The sequence below is a fragment of the Microcaecilia unicolor genome, chromosome 7 (genome assembly GCF_901765095.1).
Source record: "Microcaecilia unicolor chromosome 7, aMicUni1.1, whole genome shotgun sequence".
NCBI lineage: Eukaryota > Metazoa > Chordata > Amphibia > Gymnophiona > Siphonopidae > Microcaecilia > Microcaecilia unicolor.
Window position 1 is genome coordinate 305,306,069 of NC_044037.1, and position 18,193 is coordinate 305,324,261.

At 43.6% G+C, this 18,193-nt stretch overlaps 1 protein-coding gene across 3 annotated transcripts in view; it reads right to left on the reverse strand.

Annotated features, from left to right (window-relative positions):
- Window positions 1–15,416: 15,416 nt before the first annotated feature.
- The window catches only part of NHEJ1 (non-homologous end joining factor 1), a 298,233-nt gene continuing 295,456 nt past the window's right edge, over window positions 15,417–18,193 (reverse strand). For all 3 annotated transcript variants that reach the window (XM_030210317.1, XM_030210315.1, XM_030210316.1), the window contains one exon: window positions 15,417–16,270. In XM_030210317.1, the coding sequence (XP_030066177.1) occupies window positions 16,224–16,270 (47 nt within the window). In that variant the 3' untranslated portion in view covers window positions 15,417–16,223. The remainder of the gene's footprint in view (window positions 16,271–18,193) is intronic.

Sequence of the window (18,193 nt, forward strand, 5' to 3'; positions counted from 1 at the left end):
TGTCTGTTGACAAGTGGCAGAGTGTACATGTGTAGATAACCATGTATGTGCAGTCCGCACAGAAGCTACTTCTCTGGCATGCCAGGATGGGAAGGTCCCAGAGATACCTATCAAAAATTTGTGGTAGCCCAGCACTTGCCTCCCCCCACCATGGCATGGTGCTACTATACTTTTGTTCAGTTTTCGTGGTCAGTGGACCATAAAGATAGCAAGATCACCCCAGGAAGGTTAGAGGAGGCAGTAGGAGCAGCAGCAGTAGAAGGGGGCAGTGGCTTAGGTGTCATCAGGCAGGAGAAAGAGTACTAAGGTTGCCACAAGTGTTTTGCAGGTATCCGCTGCTTAGTCACATTATAATCTGTGTCTGAACACTGGAAACAATGATCCCCATATTCCCTCCCGCAGTAAGGTCTAGGATCTTTCTGCAGCTTTTGGAAGAAATCTGTTCTTCCAGTCCGTCCTCTCCTGCCACACTAGATTAGTTAAAGGGAAAAAAAACCATAAGTATTGCCATACTGGGACAGACCAAGGGTCCATCAAGCCCAGCATCCTGTGTCCAACAGTGGCCAATCCCCTCAGCCGTCTTTTCTCCAAGTTGAAGAGCCCAAGCTGTTTCAGCCTTTCCTCATAGGGAAGTTGTCCCATCCCCATTATCATTTTCATCGCCCTTCTCTGTACTTTTTCTAATTCCACTATATCTTTTTTGAGATGCGGTGACCAGAATTCTTCACCTTTTCATCCCTGGCCACCACTTTCTTGAGGGGGTGGAATGAGGAAGGATTCTATGTGACATCAAACCGATACAGGAGCAATGAGCCTGCACAGTACAGGCCACAAAGAATTCACCTAAATCATACTGTGCAAAACTCTTGACTTTTCAGCACTTTCCCTGTGCATTTCCCTCGGGGGGGGGGGGGGGGGGGGGGGGGGGGGGGAGTTCCAGTACAGGGAGCACCATTTCCCTATGCTAGGCAGTAGGGAGCTGCCACCAAGACAGACAAGGCTTCATTTCTCATCTTGTTCATCTCATTACCTGGTTTTATTATTTTCTTTTTCTAAAAATAATTTCAAGTGAATCAAAGAACCCTTTAAGCAGAAGCCACTTTTATTAAGAAGCTTGGCAAAAATGTCAGAATTCAAGAGAGTGGGGGCAGAGTATTTCTGCTGAACTGGATCATTAAAAATACCAACAGGACTAATATGTATGCGGATTGCATTCACAGTCTGATAGGGGTCCTAGAAAGGAAAGCATTACCGTGTGCTTAGTTTAAATGTTCATGTATTATTTTAATATCTCCAACACAGAAACTTCCCTAACCTTAAGAACTAAAGAGCTGGGCTCTTTCCTAACCTCAGGGATAAATAATCCAGCTCTGGGTTTTAGACACCTTTATAACCTCAGGGATTAATAATCTATAACAGGATCTCAAATACCTCACAGAATAAAAATCCATTTTAGTTCTCAGGGATCTCCATGCGCTCAGGGGTTGATATTCCATCTCATGATCTCAGGAACTGATGATCCATCTCACATCTCATACTCCTCCCTAATCCCAGGCATTAATAGTTCATCTTGGGATCTCATGCTACTCTCTGACCTCAGGGATTAATACTCAATCCCCATGTTCAGGAGGTGCTTTAGAACATGAGATGGATCATTAATCCCTGAGATTAAGTAGATGCCTGAGACAGATTGTTATCCCTGAGGTTAATAAGGTGATTGAGACCATTTAAGGGTTGAAACGTCTCCATATCATCATAGATTAATAATCCATCTCATGTTCTCACCTCATGGATTATTAATCCTTATGAGAAGCTCTGTAACATCAAGGATTGATGACCTATCTCAGGGTATAAGAGATCTCCATAACCTAACCATTTCACTATATCATATTCCTCTTTAACCTCAGGAATTAATTATCCAGCGCAGGGTCCCAGGAATGTCAATGCCTTCAGGATCTAATGATCCATTTTAGGGTCTTAGATATTTCAGTGTCTTCAAGGATTAATAGGCCATCTAATGGGTTCACCTTCTTAATATTGGGGGATTAGTGGTTCATTTTATGAACCTTTTCTAATCTGAGCGAGAAATAATTCATTTCAGGGACTGATACTGTACAGGGTATGAGCATGCAGCCTCAGCTGAATGTATTTCTCTAGAAATAGTGGGTTTGGTTATCCCATGTTGCCTTTTAAAGAGATTTAGGCATCCACTACATGCCATGAATGACATCGACCCATTTCCGTGAAGTTCTTTGTGAAATGTTTTGACTTGCATTTGCAGATGGGGTCTAGACCGAGGACTGCCTTTGGATCTTTCTTGTACAAACCACTGAAACACAGCTTTATCCAACTGGCTGTCTTGAGGTTGCCACAAACGTTTTTGTTTCAGTCCATCATGCATCATGAAGTTTCTCCTCCTTCTCCTTTTTCCATCCACGAACTGTTGACTCACTAACTGCTGCATCTCTAGCCAGTTGGGGCTACTGGACTCCAGATTTGATTCTATCAAGTGCAGTAATTTTTCCTTCTATACTTTTTACGTTTGTTTGAGGTTTCAGCCATTTCCTTGACCTAAGGAGGTATGAGACGACGTGCTTTGCTCCAAGTGGGTGGAGACGGCTTCAGTGTTACATCATGCTGTTTCTTGTTAAATTGGGAGCTGCACTTGCATTGCGTTATAACTGGGTTGAGCTATATGATTGAAAATGTGGATAATATTTTGTGGCAGAAAATACTTTGCTTTATTATTGTTCCTAAGGTTCCCTGTGTTTAACACCTTTCATACTTTTAAATGCTACTTGTCGGAGATTCTTAAAGCTCCAGAGCAATCATATTCCTTGATATCGCAAATGTATTATTTACCTACATTTGTAAAGAAGGATTTGGGTCAGCCGATTGCACCTGAAGCAAATATCTCATTTGACACTTTCAATTGGACTCAGGCCTTGGAAGATGATATAACTGGAGTTAAGTCAGCTACCTTGATTGTTAACTTAGGGGCCTTTTTACTAAGCCACATAAGCATCTATGAGTGCCCAACATGTGCAAAAATGGAGTTATCGCCTGGCTACTGCCTGGCTCTTGCGGTAATTTCATTTTTGGCGTGCATCCAATACGCGCAGCTGAAAAATAATTTTTACTTTCGGACACACATATCAGAAGCATGCCAAGTGGCATTTGTAGGTCATTACCGCCCGATTAATGCATGAGACTTTACCGCTAGATCAATGGCTGGCGGTAAGGTCGCAGACACAAAATGGAAGTGCGGCAATTTTGATTTTGCCACACATCCATTTTCGGTAAAAAATTTTAAATGGCTTTTTTTTACAGGTGCACTAAAATGGATCAGCGCACGCCCAAAACCCGCACCTACACTACCGCAAGCCATTTTTCAGCGCACCTTAGTAAAAGGACCCCTTTGTTTTGGACCCTAATTGTGACTGGGTGTTGAAATCTTCTTTCATTATCGAGATGCTTTATTTTTGAATCATAAGCTCAGAGTGTATCCTGATGTAGCCTAGAGCTACACAGAAAAAGACGTCAGCAATTTCTAAAATGAAGACCATGTGTACAGAAACTGGGAGGACTTTTTTCCCCTAAATTTTCCCTGTAAATGTGTTATTACGTTGAATTCTGTTAAGTATGTCTTTTTTTGATCCTGAGCACTTAAATACATTTCTGAATTCTGTGGGATAACCAGTTCCTCCAGTGCTAAAACCTTCTACATCTACTACGTAATTTGAAGAAATGAGCTTAGATAGAATTTCCTCTTATTTTTTTGAAAAGTTAAATTTTTTTTCCTTGATTTGTGCCTTGCTTCCTCGTTTTTACTGGACTGGTATAGTAAAATAGTAAATGACGGCAGATAAAGACCTGTACGGTCCATCCAGTCTGCCCAACAAGATAAACTCATTTTACCTAAGACATAAGCATCGCCACACTGGGACAGACCAAAGGTCCATCTAGCCCAGCACCCTGTCTCTGACAGTGGCCCATCCATGGTAATACTTTATATATATACCCGAGTTTGATTTGTCCTTGCCGTTCTCAGGGCACAGACCATAGAAGTCTGCCCAATACTGTTCTTGTACTAAGTTCTGAAGCTAACGTCGAAACTCCTTAAAATTTACACTCCAGTCCATCCCTATCTATTCAGTCACGATCAGGGCGTAGACCGTAGAAGTCTGCCCAGTACTGTTCTTGTACTAAAAGTTCTGAAGATTCTGGAATCCTAAAGAGTTACAAGATTCCGGAATCCCAATTAGTAGCAACATTCCATGTAGAACCCCAAAGAGTAACATAGTAAATGACAGCAGATAAAGACCAGTACGGTCCATCCAGTGTGCCCAACAAGATAAACTCATTTTACATGGTATGTGATACTTTATATGTATACCCAAGTTTGATTTGTGCTTGCCATTCAGGGCACAGACTGTAGAATGATGGAGTAATTGTATATTTTTTCTCTATACTTTTGATTATCTTACATATGTTTGGGTATATTTGCTTTGTCTCTTCTGTAACAAGAGTTTATTTCTTGGAATTGTAATTCTAAAGGGCCTTTTAGTAAGCTGCACTCCTAAGTAGCCAGCACTGAGGGTTTACCGTGTGCTGTGGCCACTATGAGCATGACGATAAAATGGCCACAGTTGTATATTTTCCTGTAATGGCCATGCACCAATTTCCCAATTAGGACATGGCATTTACCGTGGGAGCCAATGTACCCAGGCTACCCGACTGATGTAGGGCACGCCTACTCTGTCCATAGACATGTGTCCCACGCCAAAAAGTAAAAATAATTTTTTAGCGTGGGATTAGCATGTGCTGATTGGCACACTACTGTGGGCTGCCTTAGCATATCCTGCGGCTGTGCTTTTTGGCAAGTGGTGGGCACACGCTAATGCCTACTGTGGCTTGGATAAAGGTCCCCTAAATTTATATAAATAAAAAAAACCAACATGGCTATCTATGTGTTCTGCAATTTTCTCTGTAGTCTCCTGGATTACCCACAACTGTTTTTCTTTTTTTACATTGGTGTTAAGCTGGCCACCTTCTGATCTTCAAGTACCATGAACATTTTTAATGATAGGTAACTATAGGAGATCTGCAATTTCATTTTTTAGTTCTTTCCAAAATTCCCTCTACTCAGTATTTAGGGGTGCATACCATCTAGTCTGGGTGATTTGCAACTCTAGTTTGTTGATTTGTCCTATTACATCTTCCAGGATTACTGTGATTTCTTTTAGTTCCTCCAAATTGTCACCATTTCCTCCTCAGTAAAGGCCAAAGGTAGTCTATCAGCTATGGCCTTGTCCTTCCCGAGTGCTCCTTTTACCCCTTGATCCTCTAATGGTCCAACTGACACCCTCAAAGACTTCTAGCTTCGAATGAACCTGAAAACATTTTATTTTTGCACTTTTGCCTCTATGGCACGTATCTTTTGAAATTCTCTATTTGCCTTCCTTATCTGATATGAATCTAACTTGCCAGTGTTTATGCTGTTTCCTATTTTATTTTGCAAGTTGGATCCTATTTCCCTTTTTTGAAAGATGTTCTTTTGATATAATAGCCTCTTTCATCTCATCTTTTAACCGACTGTCACATGGCCTTCCATATTTATTACACAGAATATATCTGCTCTGGGCTTACAAGAGGGTATTTTTAAACCATGTCCATGCGGTGGCAGATGTGATGCAAGACACGGGGAAGGTTATAACTAGGGAGGCTTTAGAGGATATGGTGGGAGCGGAGAATGTGACATGGTATGATTATTATCAGCTCCATAGTTATATTGAGAATATACATAGAGAAAAATGTGATAAAGGGATGTATGAGATATTGGTGAATTTGTTTCTGCCTCAGGGAAGAGAACAGACTACGGTGTCCACACTGCATAAACAGTTAAGCCTGATTGCCGTGCACCGTAGCTATGAGGCAGTGGCTAGACGATGGTCCGAAGATCTGAGGGTAGAGATCAGAAGTGGAGATATAGCCCAGTCTTTAAAGGAGATTGTACATAAAGTGGCTAGTGCCAGATATAGGGAGATACAATTTAGAATCATTTTGAGAGCATACTTCTCTCCCATACAGGCGTATTATGCAGGTAGATTGCAAGAACCACATTGCAGTAAATGTAATTATCAGAGAGCAACACTGTATCACATGATTTGGGGGTGCCCTGTTATTCAAAAGTTTTGGGGTCCAGTGTTGGAATATTGCGAAGCTCTGCTACATAAGAAGCTTCGGCTTGAGACTAAAACTGTTGTGCTAGGATTGAGGGGAAGTGGGTCAATTATGCGCTACAAAGAAAGCCTATTTGTATATAAGGCACTTATTGTTGGGAAACAATGTATTTTACAATATTGGACACAAGAAATAGGCCCATCTTTCTGGCAATGGAGGAGCTCGCTTCACTCCCTGGTGCGGATGGAAGCGCGTGCTATGAACAGTAGCCCTAGAAGTAAACTACGTTTCTGGGAAATTTGGGAACCGTATGTGCAGGCTTTATCAGGCAGAGCTCGTAGTCTATTGGTGAACACACTCACGGGAGGGGGAGGAAAGGAAAGTTAAAAAAAAAAAAAGGATTCATATGTTTACTGAATTATGTTGATATGAGAATTCTGGTAAGGGTATAGGGGGGAAAGGGGGTGGGGGGAAGGGAAGGGCATTTACAGAAACGTTTGATGACACTTAAGTTAAAGGTTGTGTTAAAGAAGACAGAGATTTGTATTAAGTATATGTTTATTGATCAATATATGTTGTTGACTGTGACATCAATAAAACAGTTTAAACATAAACCATGTCCATGCCTGATGTCAAAATATTTTTTAAACTTTATTTTTAATTTGATTTTACAAAGTTGTTGTATGAAACTGATGTCACAATATTAACCTTTGCAGCTGCTCCATTTAGGTTTTTCTTTTGTTTTACCATTTTCCTCATTTTATCACAGTCTCCCTTTTGAAAGTTAATGATGGTGAAGTAGATTTCCTTAGAGCTCTCCCTAGCCAATTAGACAGTGTGAGAAAGAAACCTAATTGGATTAGTTCACTCCATTTAATAAGATTTAGGGACTCATTTTGAAAAGAGAACAACGTCTCAAACAGTGGCGTACCAAGGGGGGGGCGGTCCGCCCCAGGTGCACGCCACTGGGGGGTGCCGTGGCGCGCGCCTGCTCCGAGTTTGCTAACTTCGCTCGTTCGCTGCAGCTCCCTCTGCCCCGGAACAGGTTACTTCCTGTTCCGGGGCAGAGGGAGCTGCAGCGAATGAGCAAAGTTAGCTAACTCGGAGCAGGCGCGCGCCGTGGCACCCCCCCCCCCACCCGGGGGGGTGTCATTTCCCCGGAGGGGGGAGGTGTAATTTAGCAGGGGGGGGCATGCTGCACCCTGGGGGGGGGGGGGGGGCGCATCGGCAATCCGCCCCGGGTGCCATCCAGGCCAGGAACGCCACTGGTCTCAAAAACAGCATTTGGAAGTTTTTCTAAGAAAAACATTCAAATTGCGATATTTGAAACTTGAATTTCAGACATTTTTCTCTGCAGTGTGTCCAAATCACAAGGGGGCAGATTGGGGATGGGATTTGGGCGTTCCCAAAACTTAAGACATTTTTCTGCCATAATGGAACAAAGCAAAAACATCCAGGAATAATAAGTTTTAGTCTAGACCTGTTTCAATCACAACTAAGTCACAAGAAGGTGACCGAGATGACCACTGCAGGGAAGAAGGCATGATCCCCCCCTTACTTCCCCAATGGTCACTGACCCTCCCTCCCACCCCCAAAAGATGTGAAAGAAACAGTACATACCAGCTTCTATGACAGCGTCAGATATTATGGCCAATCCTATCAGTGCAGCAAGCAGGTTGCTGTTGTAGCCTAGTGGTTGTTGCAGTCAACTGTAGAGAAGGGGACTCAGGCCCATATATCCCACTCTAAGTGGTAAACTTGTGGTGGAAAGTGTGAACCCTCCAAAATCCACCAGATATAGGCGACACCTGCAGCCACGAGGGATATTGTAGTGGTGTATAGTTGGGTATAGTAGGACTTTGGTGGGTTTTGGAGGGCTCCCCATATAAAGGAGTATAAGTGAGACGTGTACCTGGGACCCTTTATGTGAAGTCCACTGCAGTGCCCCCTAGGGTGTCCCACTGCTCTGCTGGGATGTCTGTGTGGCCAGTCTACTCAGAATGCTGGCTCCCCAGAAGTCTCAATGGCTTGCTTTTGCGCTTTTTTTTTTCAAAAATGGTCCTAAAAGATAGATGCACTGAGCATAAAAATGTCATTATTGAAACAAGAAGTTGTATGTTTTTCTGGTTTGAAAACGGCCATGTTCACTACTGGATTTTTGGACTTTTTCACAAAACATTCAAAATTGGATTTAGAAATCATATCAAAAATGCTCCTCTGTGGCTCTAGAGCAGCGTTTTTTAACTGGTGTGCTGCGGCTGCTCTCCAAGTGTGCCATGGGGAGTCCGGAAACCCCTCCAGATATCCAGGCAAATCGTGTGATGCCTATGAGCTCTTCTTCCCACCCCTCGGGTCTATCTCCTTTGTGCCGCAATCTTCAAACTTTGTGGTTGCTGGCAGGAATTATAACAGGCCTTCCTCTGGCCAGACCCGGGGTCCTTCCTTCTGATGAGACCTCCGTTTGCCGCACGGGAAGGACAAGGCAGGGGAAAAGCAGAGGAAGGCATGTTCTAAAGCTGCTGGTAACGCAAAGTTTGAAAGAATTGAAGTGGGAGCGGAGAAGAGAGAGAGGCCCGAGAAATGGGTGGGGGAAAGTAGGAGAGGAGATTAGACTCGAGGGAGAGAGCAGGCAGGCTGCAGATATGAGGGAAGGGGGAAGAGGAGACAGGCTGCACATATGGAAAGGAAGGGAAAAGGGGAGAAAGGCTGCACGTGTGGGAGGGAAGGGAAGAGAGGAGAAAGCTACACGTGTGGGAGGGAAGAGGAGAGACAGTTTGCACATGTGTGGGAGGAAAAGGAAAAGGGGAGACAGGCTGCACATGTTGGAAGGAAGGTAAAGGGGAGACAGGCTGCACACATGTGGGAGGAAAGGGAAAGGGGAGATAGGCACATGTGTGGAAGAAAATGGAAGAGGGGAGACAGGTTTCACACATGTAGAAGGGAAGATGAGAAACAGGCTGCACATATCTGGAAGGGAAGAGGGGAGACAGGCTGCACATATGTGAAGGGAAGAAAAAAGGGGAGACAGGTTGCATATGAACGGAAGAGAGAGAGAGAGAGAGAGAGAAAACAAGATAAATTTGAGAAGGAGGCAGAAAAATTGAAGAAAGCTAAATGTGAAAGATCAGAACCAAACAGACATAGGGCAGGAGGTTAGAAAAGAAATTTCAAATGGAAAGGAGACCCTGGAAACAGAGTTAAGAGCACAGACAGAGGAAAGAAGAACAAGATGATTGGAATAATAAAATCACCAGGCTACAAAGGTAGGAAAAATGATTTTATTTTCAGCTTAGCAATTGAATTATATTGATGTTGAGAATTTACATCTGTCGGCTTTATTAGTACTCTACAGGAGGACATCTTCTTTTTTTCTCTAGTGTTGCATAATAATGCAGAGTTTATCTCTGCTTTTAGTTTTTGTCTGCATGTTTTTTGCGGTTCCTTATTTTGTATCAGGTGAAAGTCCTGCTCTGCATTTGCAACTAAGGTGAAAGATTCTGCTGGCATCTGGTGTCTGTATCCATCTTGTTCTAGTTTCCCAATAGCAGGTATATTGCATTCTAATGTTATTTCAGTTGCATAATTAAATGAATTAACTACTTCTGAAGGTTACAGGTATGGGTGGGGATGGCGGAGATTACTTGGGCGGATGGAATGGATCTTAGCGGGGACAGGCGGGTATGGGTTAGATTCCAATGGTGTGCCTTGACAATTTTTTGTGCCTCGTAAGTGTGCCATGAGGTGAAGAAGGTTGAAAATCACTGCTCTAGAACAATTCAATGTTTGCAAGCCACAGTCACCATCATAGACATGTGGCCTGGAGAAAAACATTGGAAGGATTACTGACTAGTTGACACTACCTTAGGCATGAAATTAGGATTCACCCAACAAGGACCAGCAGAGGAGATCATTACCCAACCAACCCCTACCATGGAAGAGGACGAGGCAGAGGGAGAGGAAGAATATGGAGAGGCAGAGCACAGCGAACATACAGCTCCCAACAATGGGACAACAGATTACCGACATCCCGGTAATCAATTTATCTGACCACACGCTGACTACTGACCAGTTGAACGTCTTAGGAAAAGGTCTCAAATTTGTACCAACCAGTCATTATGATCCTTTCCAGACAAGAATTGATTTACACCGGTTTGAAAGGAAATTGAAAATTACTCATTTTTTCATGAGCAATCTATCAATTATAAAGATCCAAGTGTCATCAAAAACAAATCACGATGGATCCCGCCTGGCACAACATATCCATTGATTCAAGCATTCCAGAAATGCGTAATGCGTGACTTGACTGCATTAGAAAAGAAAAAGAAAAGACTTTTTTATAATCTGACAAAAAACGAAAAAGAAGCATTGATGTCTCTTCGCTCCAATCACATAAGTACATAAGTACATAAGTAGTGCCATACTGGGAAAGACCAAAGGTCCATCTAGCCCAGCATCCTGTCACCGACAGTGGCCAATCCAGGTCAAGGGCACCTGGCACGCTCCCCAAACGTAAAAACATTCCAGACAAGTTATACCTAAAAATGAGGAATTTTTCCAGTCCATTTAATAGCGGTCTATGGACTTGTCCTTTAGGAATCTATCTAACCCCTTTTTAAACTCCGTCAAGCTAACCGCCCGTACCACGTTCTCCGGCAATGAATTCCAGAGTCTAATTACACGTTGGGTGAAGAAAAATTTTCTCCGATTCGTTTTAAATTTACCACACTGTAGCTTCAACTCATGCCCTCTAGTCCTAGTATTTTTGGATAGCGTGAACAGTCGCTTCACATCCACCCGATCCATTCCACTCATTATTTTATACACTTCTATCATATCTCCCCTCAGCCGTCTCTTCTCCAAGCTGAAAAGCCCTAGCCTTCTCAGCCTCTCTTCATAGGAAAGTCGTCCCATCCCCACTATCATTTTCGTCGCCCTTCGCTGTACCTTTTCCAATTCTACTATATCTTTTTTGAGATACGGAGACCAGTACTGAACACAATACTCCAGGTGCGGTCGCACCATGGAGCGATACAACGGCATTATAACATCCGCACACCTGGACTCCATACCCTTCTTAATAACACCCAACATTCTATTCGCTTTCCTAGCCGCAGCAGCACACTGAGCAGAAATCGTTATTAAGACAGCAGATAAGGGAGGTGGAATTGTCATACAAAATGCCAATGATTATATAAATGAAGTCATGAGACAATTACCTGACACCTCCTTTTACCAACCACTGGAGAAAGACCCAACTGCTGAATTAAAAATTGAAGGGGCTTCTGGATCAACTTTGGTTTCGCGTCAGGTTTCTTAACAAACAAGGAAAAAGATTTTTTGACAATCTCTCACCCCATTACACCGACCATTTACATCTTACCAAAGGTGCACAAAACCCTTTCAAACCCTCTGGGAAGACCTATTGTTGCAGCTATTGGATCACTTCTGGAGCCGCTATCCAAATTTGTAGACATTTTTTTGCGACCTTTCATCCCACAAGTTAAATCATATATACGTGATTCTGCTCATGTGATCCAACTCTTAGAGGAGTTCGAAGGAGAGAATGAGAATATTACACTTGTGACGTTTGACATTGAGTGCCTGTACACCAATATCCTCAAGATTTATTTTATTTTTGTTACATTTGTACCCCGCGCTTTTTCCCACTCATGGCAGGCTCAATGCGGCAGACAATGGAGGGTTAAGTGACTTGCCCAGAGTCACAAGGAGCTGCCTGTGCCGGGAATCAAACTCAGTTCCTCAGGACCAAAGTCCACCACCCTAACCACTAGGCCACTCAGCATACTTACTGATGTTCTTAATGATCGTAAAGAGGCTATGCGGGTTCCTACTTTTTTCATCATCAAGAATTTTCTATGTTTCCAGTGGAAATGTTATAAGCAGACAAATGGAACAGCCATGGGGGCAACCATGGCTCCAGACACTGCAATTTTATACGCTGAATCAACTAAAATGCAATAGTAGGGTGTGGAAACCTTAGTTTGCCAGAAAATTCAAAAAGAGAGAGTTTCCACTAACCAAAAAAAAAAAGCCCACTTACAGGAAGGAAAAAGGCCTTAAAGAGCTCCTAGATACTTTTTAAATCTATCGAAGCTATAACAGATCTTTATGATCTTCTCTTCATCATTGGCCAAAAAACCTTCAAAAACTGCTAACAACTTCCTGTCGACACCGCTGCTTTCAAAACAAAAAGGTCACTATCGCATACACTCGGGGAAGGAACATTAAAGAAATCATCGAGCCTTCCACACTGTCTGATAGTAACATTCATCAACGATCCGAGATGAGTAGCCCTGCTGCAGGACACCATCCTTGTGGTGGTTGTTCTATCTGTTCATGGTCATTAGATATTACCACTTTTCAACATCCACAGACTGGCAAAATCTATACACTGTGCAATAACATGGACTGCAATGCAGCACAGGCTGTCTATGTCATCACTTGCCTTTGCTCATTGTTGTATGTGGGCAAGACCAAAAGGAAGATCAAGACAAGGATTATTGAACACAGGAGTAATATAAAGCGGGGCAATCTCACTGCCCCACTCGTTCAACACTTTATGGATCTATCGCACTCCCCCTCTGATCTTCGTTTTTTCATTTATCAAGTAGTCAAAGCACCATGGTGTGGCAGAGATCTCGACCTGCTACAAAGAGAACAGAGATGTATCTTCAAAATGGGCACGGACACTCCAGCTGGTCTTAATAATGAGATTGATGTCTTTTAACAATTTTTTTGCATGTTCATCACTTTTTTTGTAATTTTATGGCATATTCGGAGGACTCTCATATGTTAGTAGTTTTATCTGTTACATTTCTGACTACCAAAAATTTTTCATGTGAGACTTAATGTATAGTTTACTGACAACACAGCTATTTACTGTTTCATGTTAATTTCGTTTTTTTATACGTACACACACAGGTATTTTGTATTTATGAAGCATACACTTCTGTTCAAACTGTAGATTGATAACTAAACATGATGCACTCTGTTTTAATAGAACACCATGACCGATATCTATGTTGATATATCTTTATAAAAATTTTGCTTTTATATACAGGCAAACACCGTTTTTTCAATCTTCAAACCCTTATGAAGCTAGGACAGTAGGGCAATTATTTGCCTTGTCTTCTTTTGACGTTTCTACTGCGGGAGCTACATATGCAACAGGTCATGTTACGGAGCAGGCTATTTGAACTTATACGCCATCATTGACGTTTCAAGTGCTGGAATCATACTTATACGAATATAACAGGTTATGTCACTGCTCAGGCAATATATTATTGCTGCAGTTTTTTAAAATATACCTCACATCCAAAAATGTTTTTGAAAAAATAAAACCACGTTTTAATTTTCAATTCTTCTTACCATATCGAACGTTAAACGTCATCACTGATGTCACTGGGCCGCATACATTTAAACTGGGTCTTGTAAAATGCACTCCGTTTCTCTTTTGGACACCAATATCAAAGGAGAGCGTTATCTTTTCACTATATGAGTGCCATTCTCCTATATGTGTGGAGGTAAGCATTTTTCAATTAACTTCTAATTGTTGGGCACACGGACAACGCCGTCTTGACAGCACTGTACTAGTACTTAACACTCTGCACAGCATCTGTTTCCAAATAGTTATCGAAAATCTTTTCGGAACCATTTAAATTTATATTTTGTTTGCTCTGCTATGTGTCAGTCAAACTCATTTATGCTAATTTTTCCCGCCAACTGCATTACACCATTCTAACTACCCACTTTGATATTGGTCTCTTTATAGACCCTGCAGTTACTGTGTCTATGTTTTTTTCAATAGATCTGTTTTTTTAAATAGACGTGTTGCATCATGAATACCTTTTACAATTTGCTCAGACAAACACATCTGGTTCAAGCTACCCGCCTGTACTACTCTTGCACAGTTAGTTATTACAAGTCTACTTCGCTCCCTCTATATGATATCGCTACTAGCGCTGAAAGCTGTGCTGTTTTAGATTTTATTGCCTGTTGTTTTTTTTTATGAACATATCTATCTCCGCAAGATGCGCACATCGCTGCTAGACGCAACATGCTCTTGCTATCAGTGCTAAAAGTTGTGTCGATTAGATTATTGATGCCTGTTGCCTTTGGGAATATTTTAATGAACACCACGTTTTAATCTTTATAAGGACCATATCTCGAATGACGTCATCACCCAGGGCCCAGATGTGTGAATATCAATGTGTCAGAAAAGGCAGACAAATTCTCAATGCTCAGACTGGTGACACTGGCAAGCGACTGGCATGTTGCTGCCTTAGCTTTACTCACAATAGCAGCAGTGGTGGGTGTCACCATGCAGCAGGACCATCCTTTAATGACACCTCCACACAATGACTGGCACATTTATTACAGCTTGGCCACAGGTATGAATTGCGCAACTGTGACTTGTATTTTAATATAGTGATGACTTTCTTTTTCTTTATTCTCATTTTCTTTCCTCTCCCCAATGCTTGGCTCTCGACCCCCATGCTCCTCAAACCATCTCCCTCAGCTTCCAATGCAGCCTCTGCCAAAGTCGCCCATCCATATGTTAGTGGCTGCCTGAGGTGGGCTCGGCTGTGTAAGTACAGGGAGGCGATCACAAGACCCAGTAAAGTGCACTTTGTTTTGGCCATGTTGTGTGCCAGACAAGTTCTATTTCAGCTGCCTTATCTCACTGTTCTGCAGTACAAATAAATCAATGTGAAATTAGCAGCAAAAAACCAATTTGAAAACACTGGAAAGATTTTCCCAGCACTGTCAGCTCTGCAGTTCCAGCAGAAACGAACCTGGGCTGGTCTTATATATGGTAAACCTGTTCCTGTCCAACACGTGTATAACATGAGCATGTGCTATGTATGCAGAACAACAGGTGCTGGGCAGGGAGTAGTGGGAAGGGAAGGGAGGCAGTATGGGAGGAGCGGTGGGAGGGGGTCACACACACACAGAGGAAATGAATGGATCTCTCCCCTGCTTCCTGCTCTGCATGTCTGTACTTATTATTTTAATGACTCCCCTTCAAGTCTTGCTAGAATTACCCTGCCACAGGAAAATGTGAGGCAGTCTCTGTGCAGAGTTAGTGGGGTTAAAAACTTGGCCGAGTGCAGACAAAGCCACTTCACTCTTCTGCATTATTGACAGGACAGGGCAGTGAAAGAGAGAGACTGGGGATCACAGAAAACCAACCTGCACCACAGACACAGAAAGAATTAGCCAGATCTTTATTGTACACAATATTGCATTTAAAATAAACACTCCTGTTTTCCTGACAGCCCACAACCCCACGAAAGCGAGAGAACAGCATGATTGGTGGGGGTGGTGCCTTTGGTCGGCCACAGACCTCACCCTGAACTTCATCTTTCCAGACTGGTACACTGGCCAAACACCCTTTATACACATGTCTTGTTCCTGGATGCTGATGACAACTGGACTGACGTGTTAAATCGCACGAGGTGGTGAGAAGAGATTACCACCAACTCTTTCCATAATTATAAAAAATCTAAAAAGCATTCAGAAGGGTGATATTTGTGGGAGCTTAAGAGTTTGTAGGTGTGGCAGGAGGTACTCTGACACTGACAGCTGCCAGGTTGTCTTCTATGTGGCCCAGCTCTGAAGCTGGAGTAGGGGGTCCAGGAAGCAGAGTTTCAGGGAACAAACTTCCTTATTAAGCTTCTTAACAGGAGATCAGATAAAACCAAAAAGAGTTACAACTCCTCATTAAAAGCCAGAATCATAGCTGACTAGGTAAAAAGCCCTTGTGTGCAAGGTTTTGGGCTGAAATTATCCAAACTGCCAGGCAGGGTCTAGTTCATTTTGAAGAGGGTAAACAGTACTCAACTAAAATAGGAATCTAAAAGGAAAAAGATTAAAACGAAAAAGACTAAAATGCAGAAGGGAGGCAGGCAGGTTTCTTCACTCCACTTTCCCAGGATGGTCTTTCCGGTGCCCGACACTCCCCCCTCCCCCGTTAGCCGAACAAACCCTTTGCTTTCTTCCTCTTTGCCTTGCAGACGCTAAGTGATGCATTCTGGGACCTCGATGGAGCGCATACAGGAGCAATCTGAGGAGATGAAAAGAGCACATCTCTGAGTAGGAAGAAGATATCAAATTTGTGCCCACTGTAGCACATTTCAGCAGTGCACACATAACATATAATATATTAGGTTTCTGTGACATAATATTTTCCCTTTCTTTTCTCTATGGAGGTCCCCTGGGCATACCTATTCTATGACTTGTCGTTCTCACCTTCTTATTTTTCTGGTTTAAAGTCTCTAGTACTACTGAACAGAGAAAAGAAAACAGTGAAACTAGCTTACAAAGCTCAGGCAGTCTTCCCTCCTTTGTGCTGGCATCAGCTCTTGAAAGCCTCAAAATGATCAACAGCTCCCCTGGGCCCAGCTAAGTTGGCAACAGTATAATCAGCTAAAGTTGATCTCATTGCTTCCCGCCAGCAACAATGTCATAAAGACTTGTCACGTGCACCACGCGAACCAGTCACGTACAACGCATGATGTCAACTGTGACCCCTTTGCCAAGATGGCTTCTCCCAGAAGAACTGCAGGGAGCACTTAAAGAATTAAATGGGAAAATCATTACAAATTAGACTTGCAGCTCTTGCACACTGTCAATGCCAAACAGAAGGTTTCTTCCTTTTACCAGGTGGTGGCAGCCTCCCCCCCCCCCCTAAACCCAAGTGACCCGTCGCTGTATCCTTCATATTGCAAGAAGCCAATGCAAACCTCAGCTCAGTTTGGCACTGCTCCACCTCTACAGTAACGTGTGATCTCACCACAATAACCTGGCACGGTGCCCAGGGTCCTTAAGCTCGTTAAGTGCCCTGAACTCGGTACGCTCTGCTGGAACACAAGCAGGTGACGCTGAGCTGGCTTCCCTCGCTGTGCATGACACAGTAATACAGTAACAGAGCAGATGATGGTAGAAAAAGACCAATCGGCCCAGTCAGTCCTGCCCACAGATGAGCAATTCATTGGCTCCTAAGGCAGATTTTTGCCCTGGCAGAAAGGGCCTCGGCAAACACTAAAGCTGCCCCTCTGGGCATAGCCAGCCACTTGGGTTTTCAGGACACCCACAATGAATATGCGTAAGACAGATTTCGATACCAAGGAAAGAGTCCATGCAAGTTTCTCTCAGGTATATTCAGACTGCATGGGCGTAGTTTGACTGTTTCATTTGGGGGTGCAAAGGATGGGGCGCAGCATATTAGCATATTCATTTGCATATATGAATATGCTAATATGGAGGAAGGAAGGGAAAAAGAGCTGGCTTTTTTGGGGAATATCAAGCCAGCTCTTTCTCCCTTCCTTCCTTCCTCCTTATCCAGCACTCCCTCTTCAGTAGTATTTACCCACCCCCTTTCTTGTTTCTATCCATCTCCTTCCCCATTCTATCCAGCGTCTCCCCCCCCCCCCCCCACTCTCTTCCCCTTCGCAGCAACGACAACGTGGATGCAGCAGCTCACAGGTTTGCTTGCTGTGTTTGAGTGAACGGCGACGGCTGCGCGGGGGAGTGGAAGCAGAGACTTACCAAATGGCTTCCTTCCTTAGAGTGGACTAGACAGGAGCCAGCATTTCCACTCCAGCGGTGAACGGGCGGGCGGCCGAGCGAGCGGAGGTTGTAAAAGCAGCAAGCAGGCACGCTCGTCTCCGTCCCGCCTTCCTCTGATGTCATTTCCTTTTGGGCGGGACGCTGAGAGGGCAAAGGTAGGCGACAACGGGCGGCAAGAGGGTCGTCGGCAGGGGTCGTCAAAGTTGGCAGCGGTGGGGGTCAGCAATGGCCGGGGGGGGGGGGGGGTCGGCGGCGGGGTCGATAATGGCTGGGAGGGGTTGGCGGCGCTGGGGGGGGGGATAAAATGTGCCCCCTCACCTCAGGCTCTGGACCCCCCTCCCGCCGAAGTCTGGCTATGCCCCTGCCTCTAAGGTCCTCTCAAGGAACATCGCTATCTGCACCCTCAGCATAAGAAATC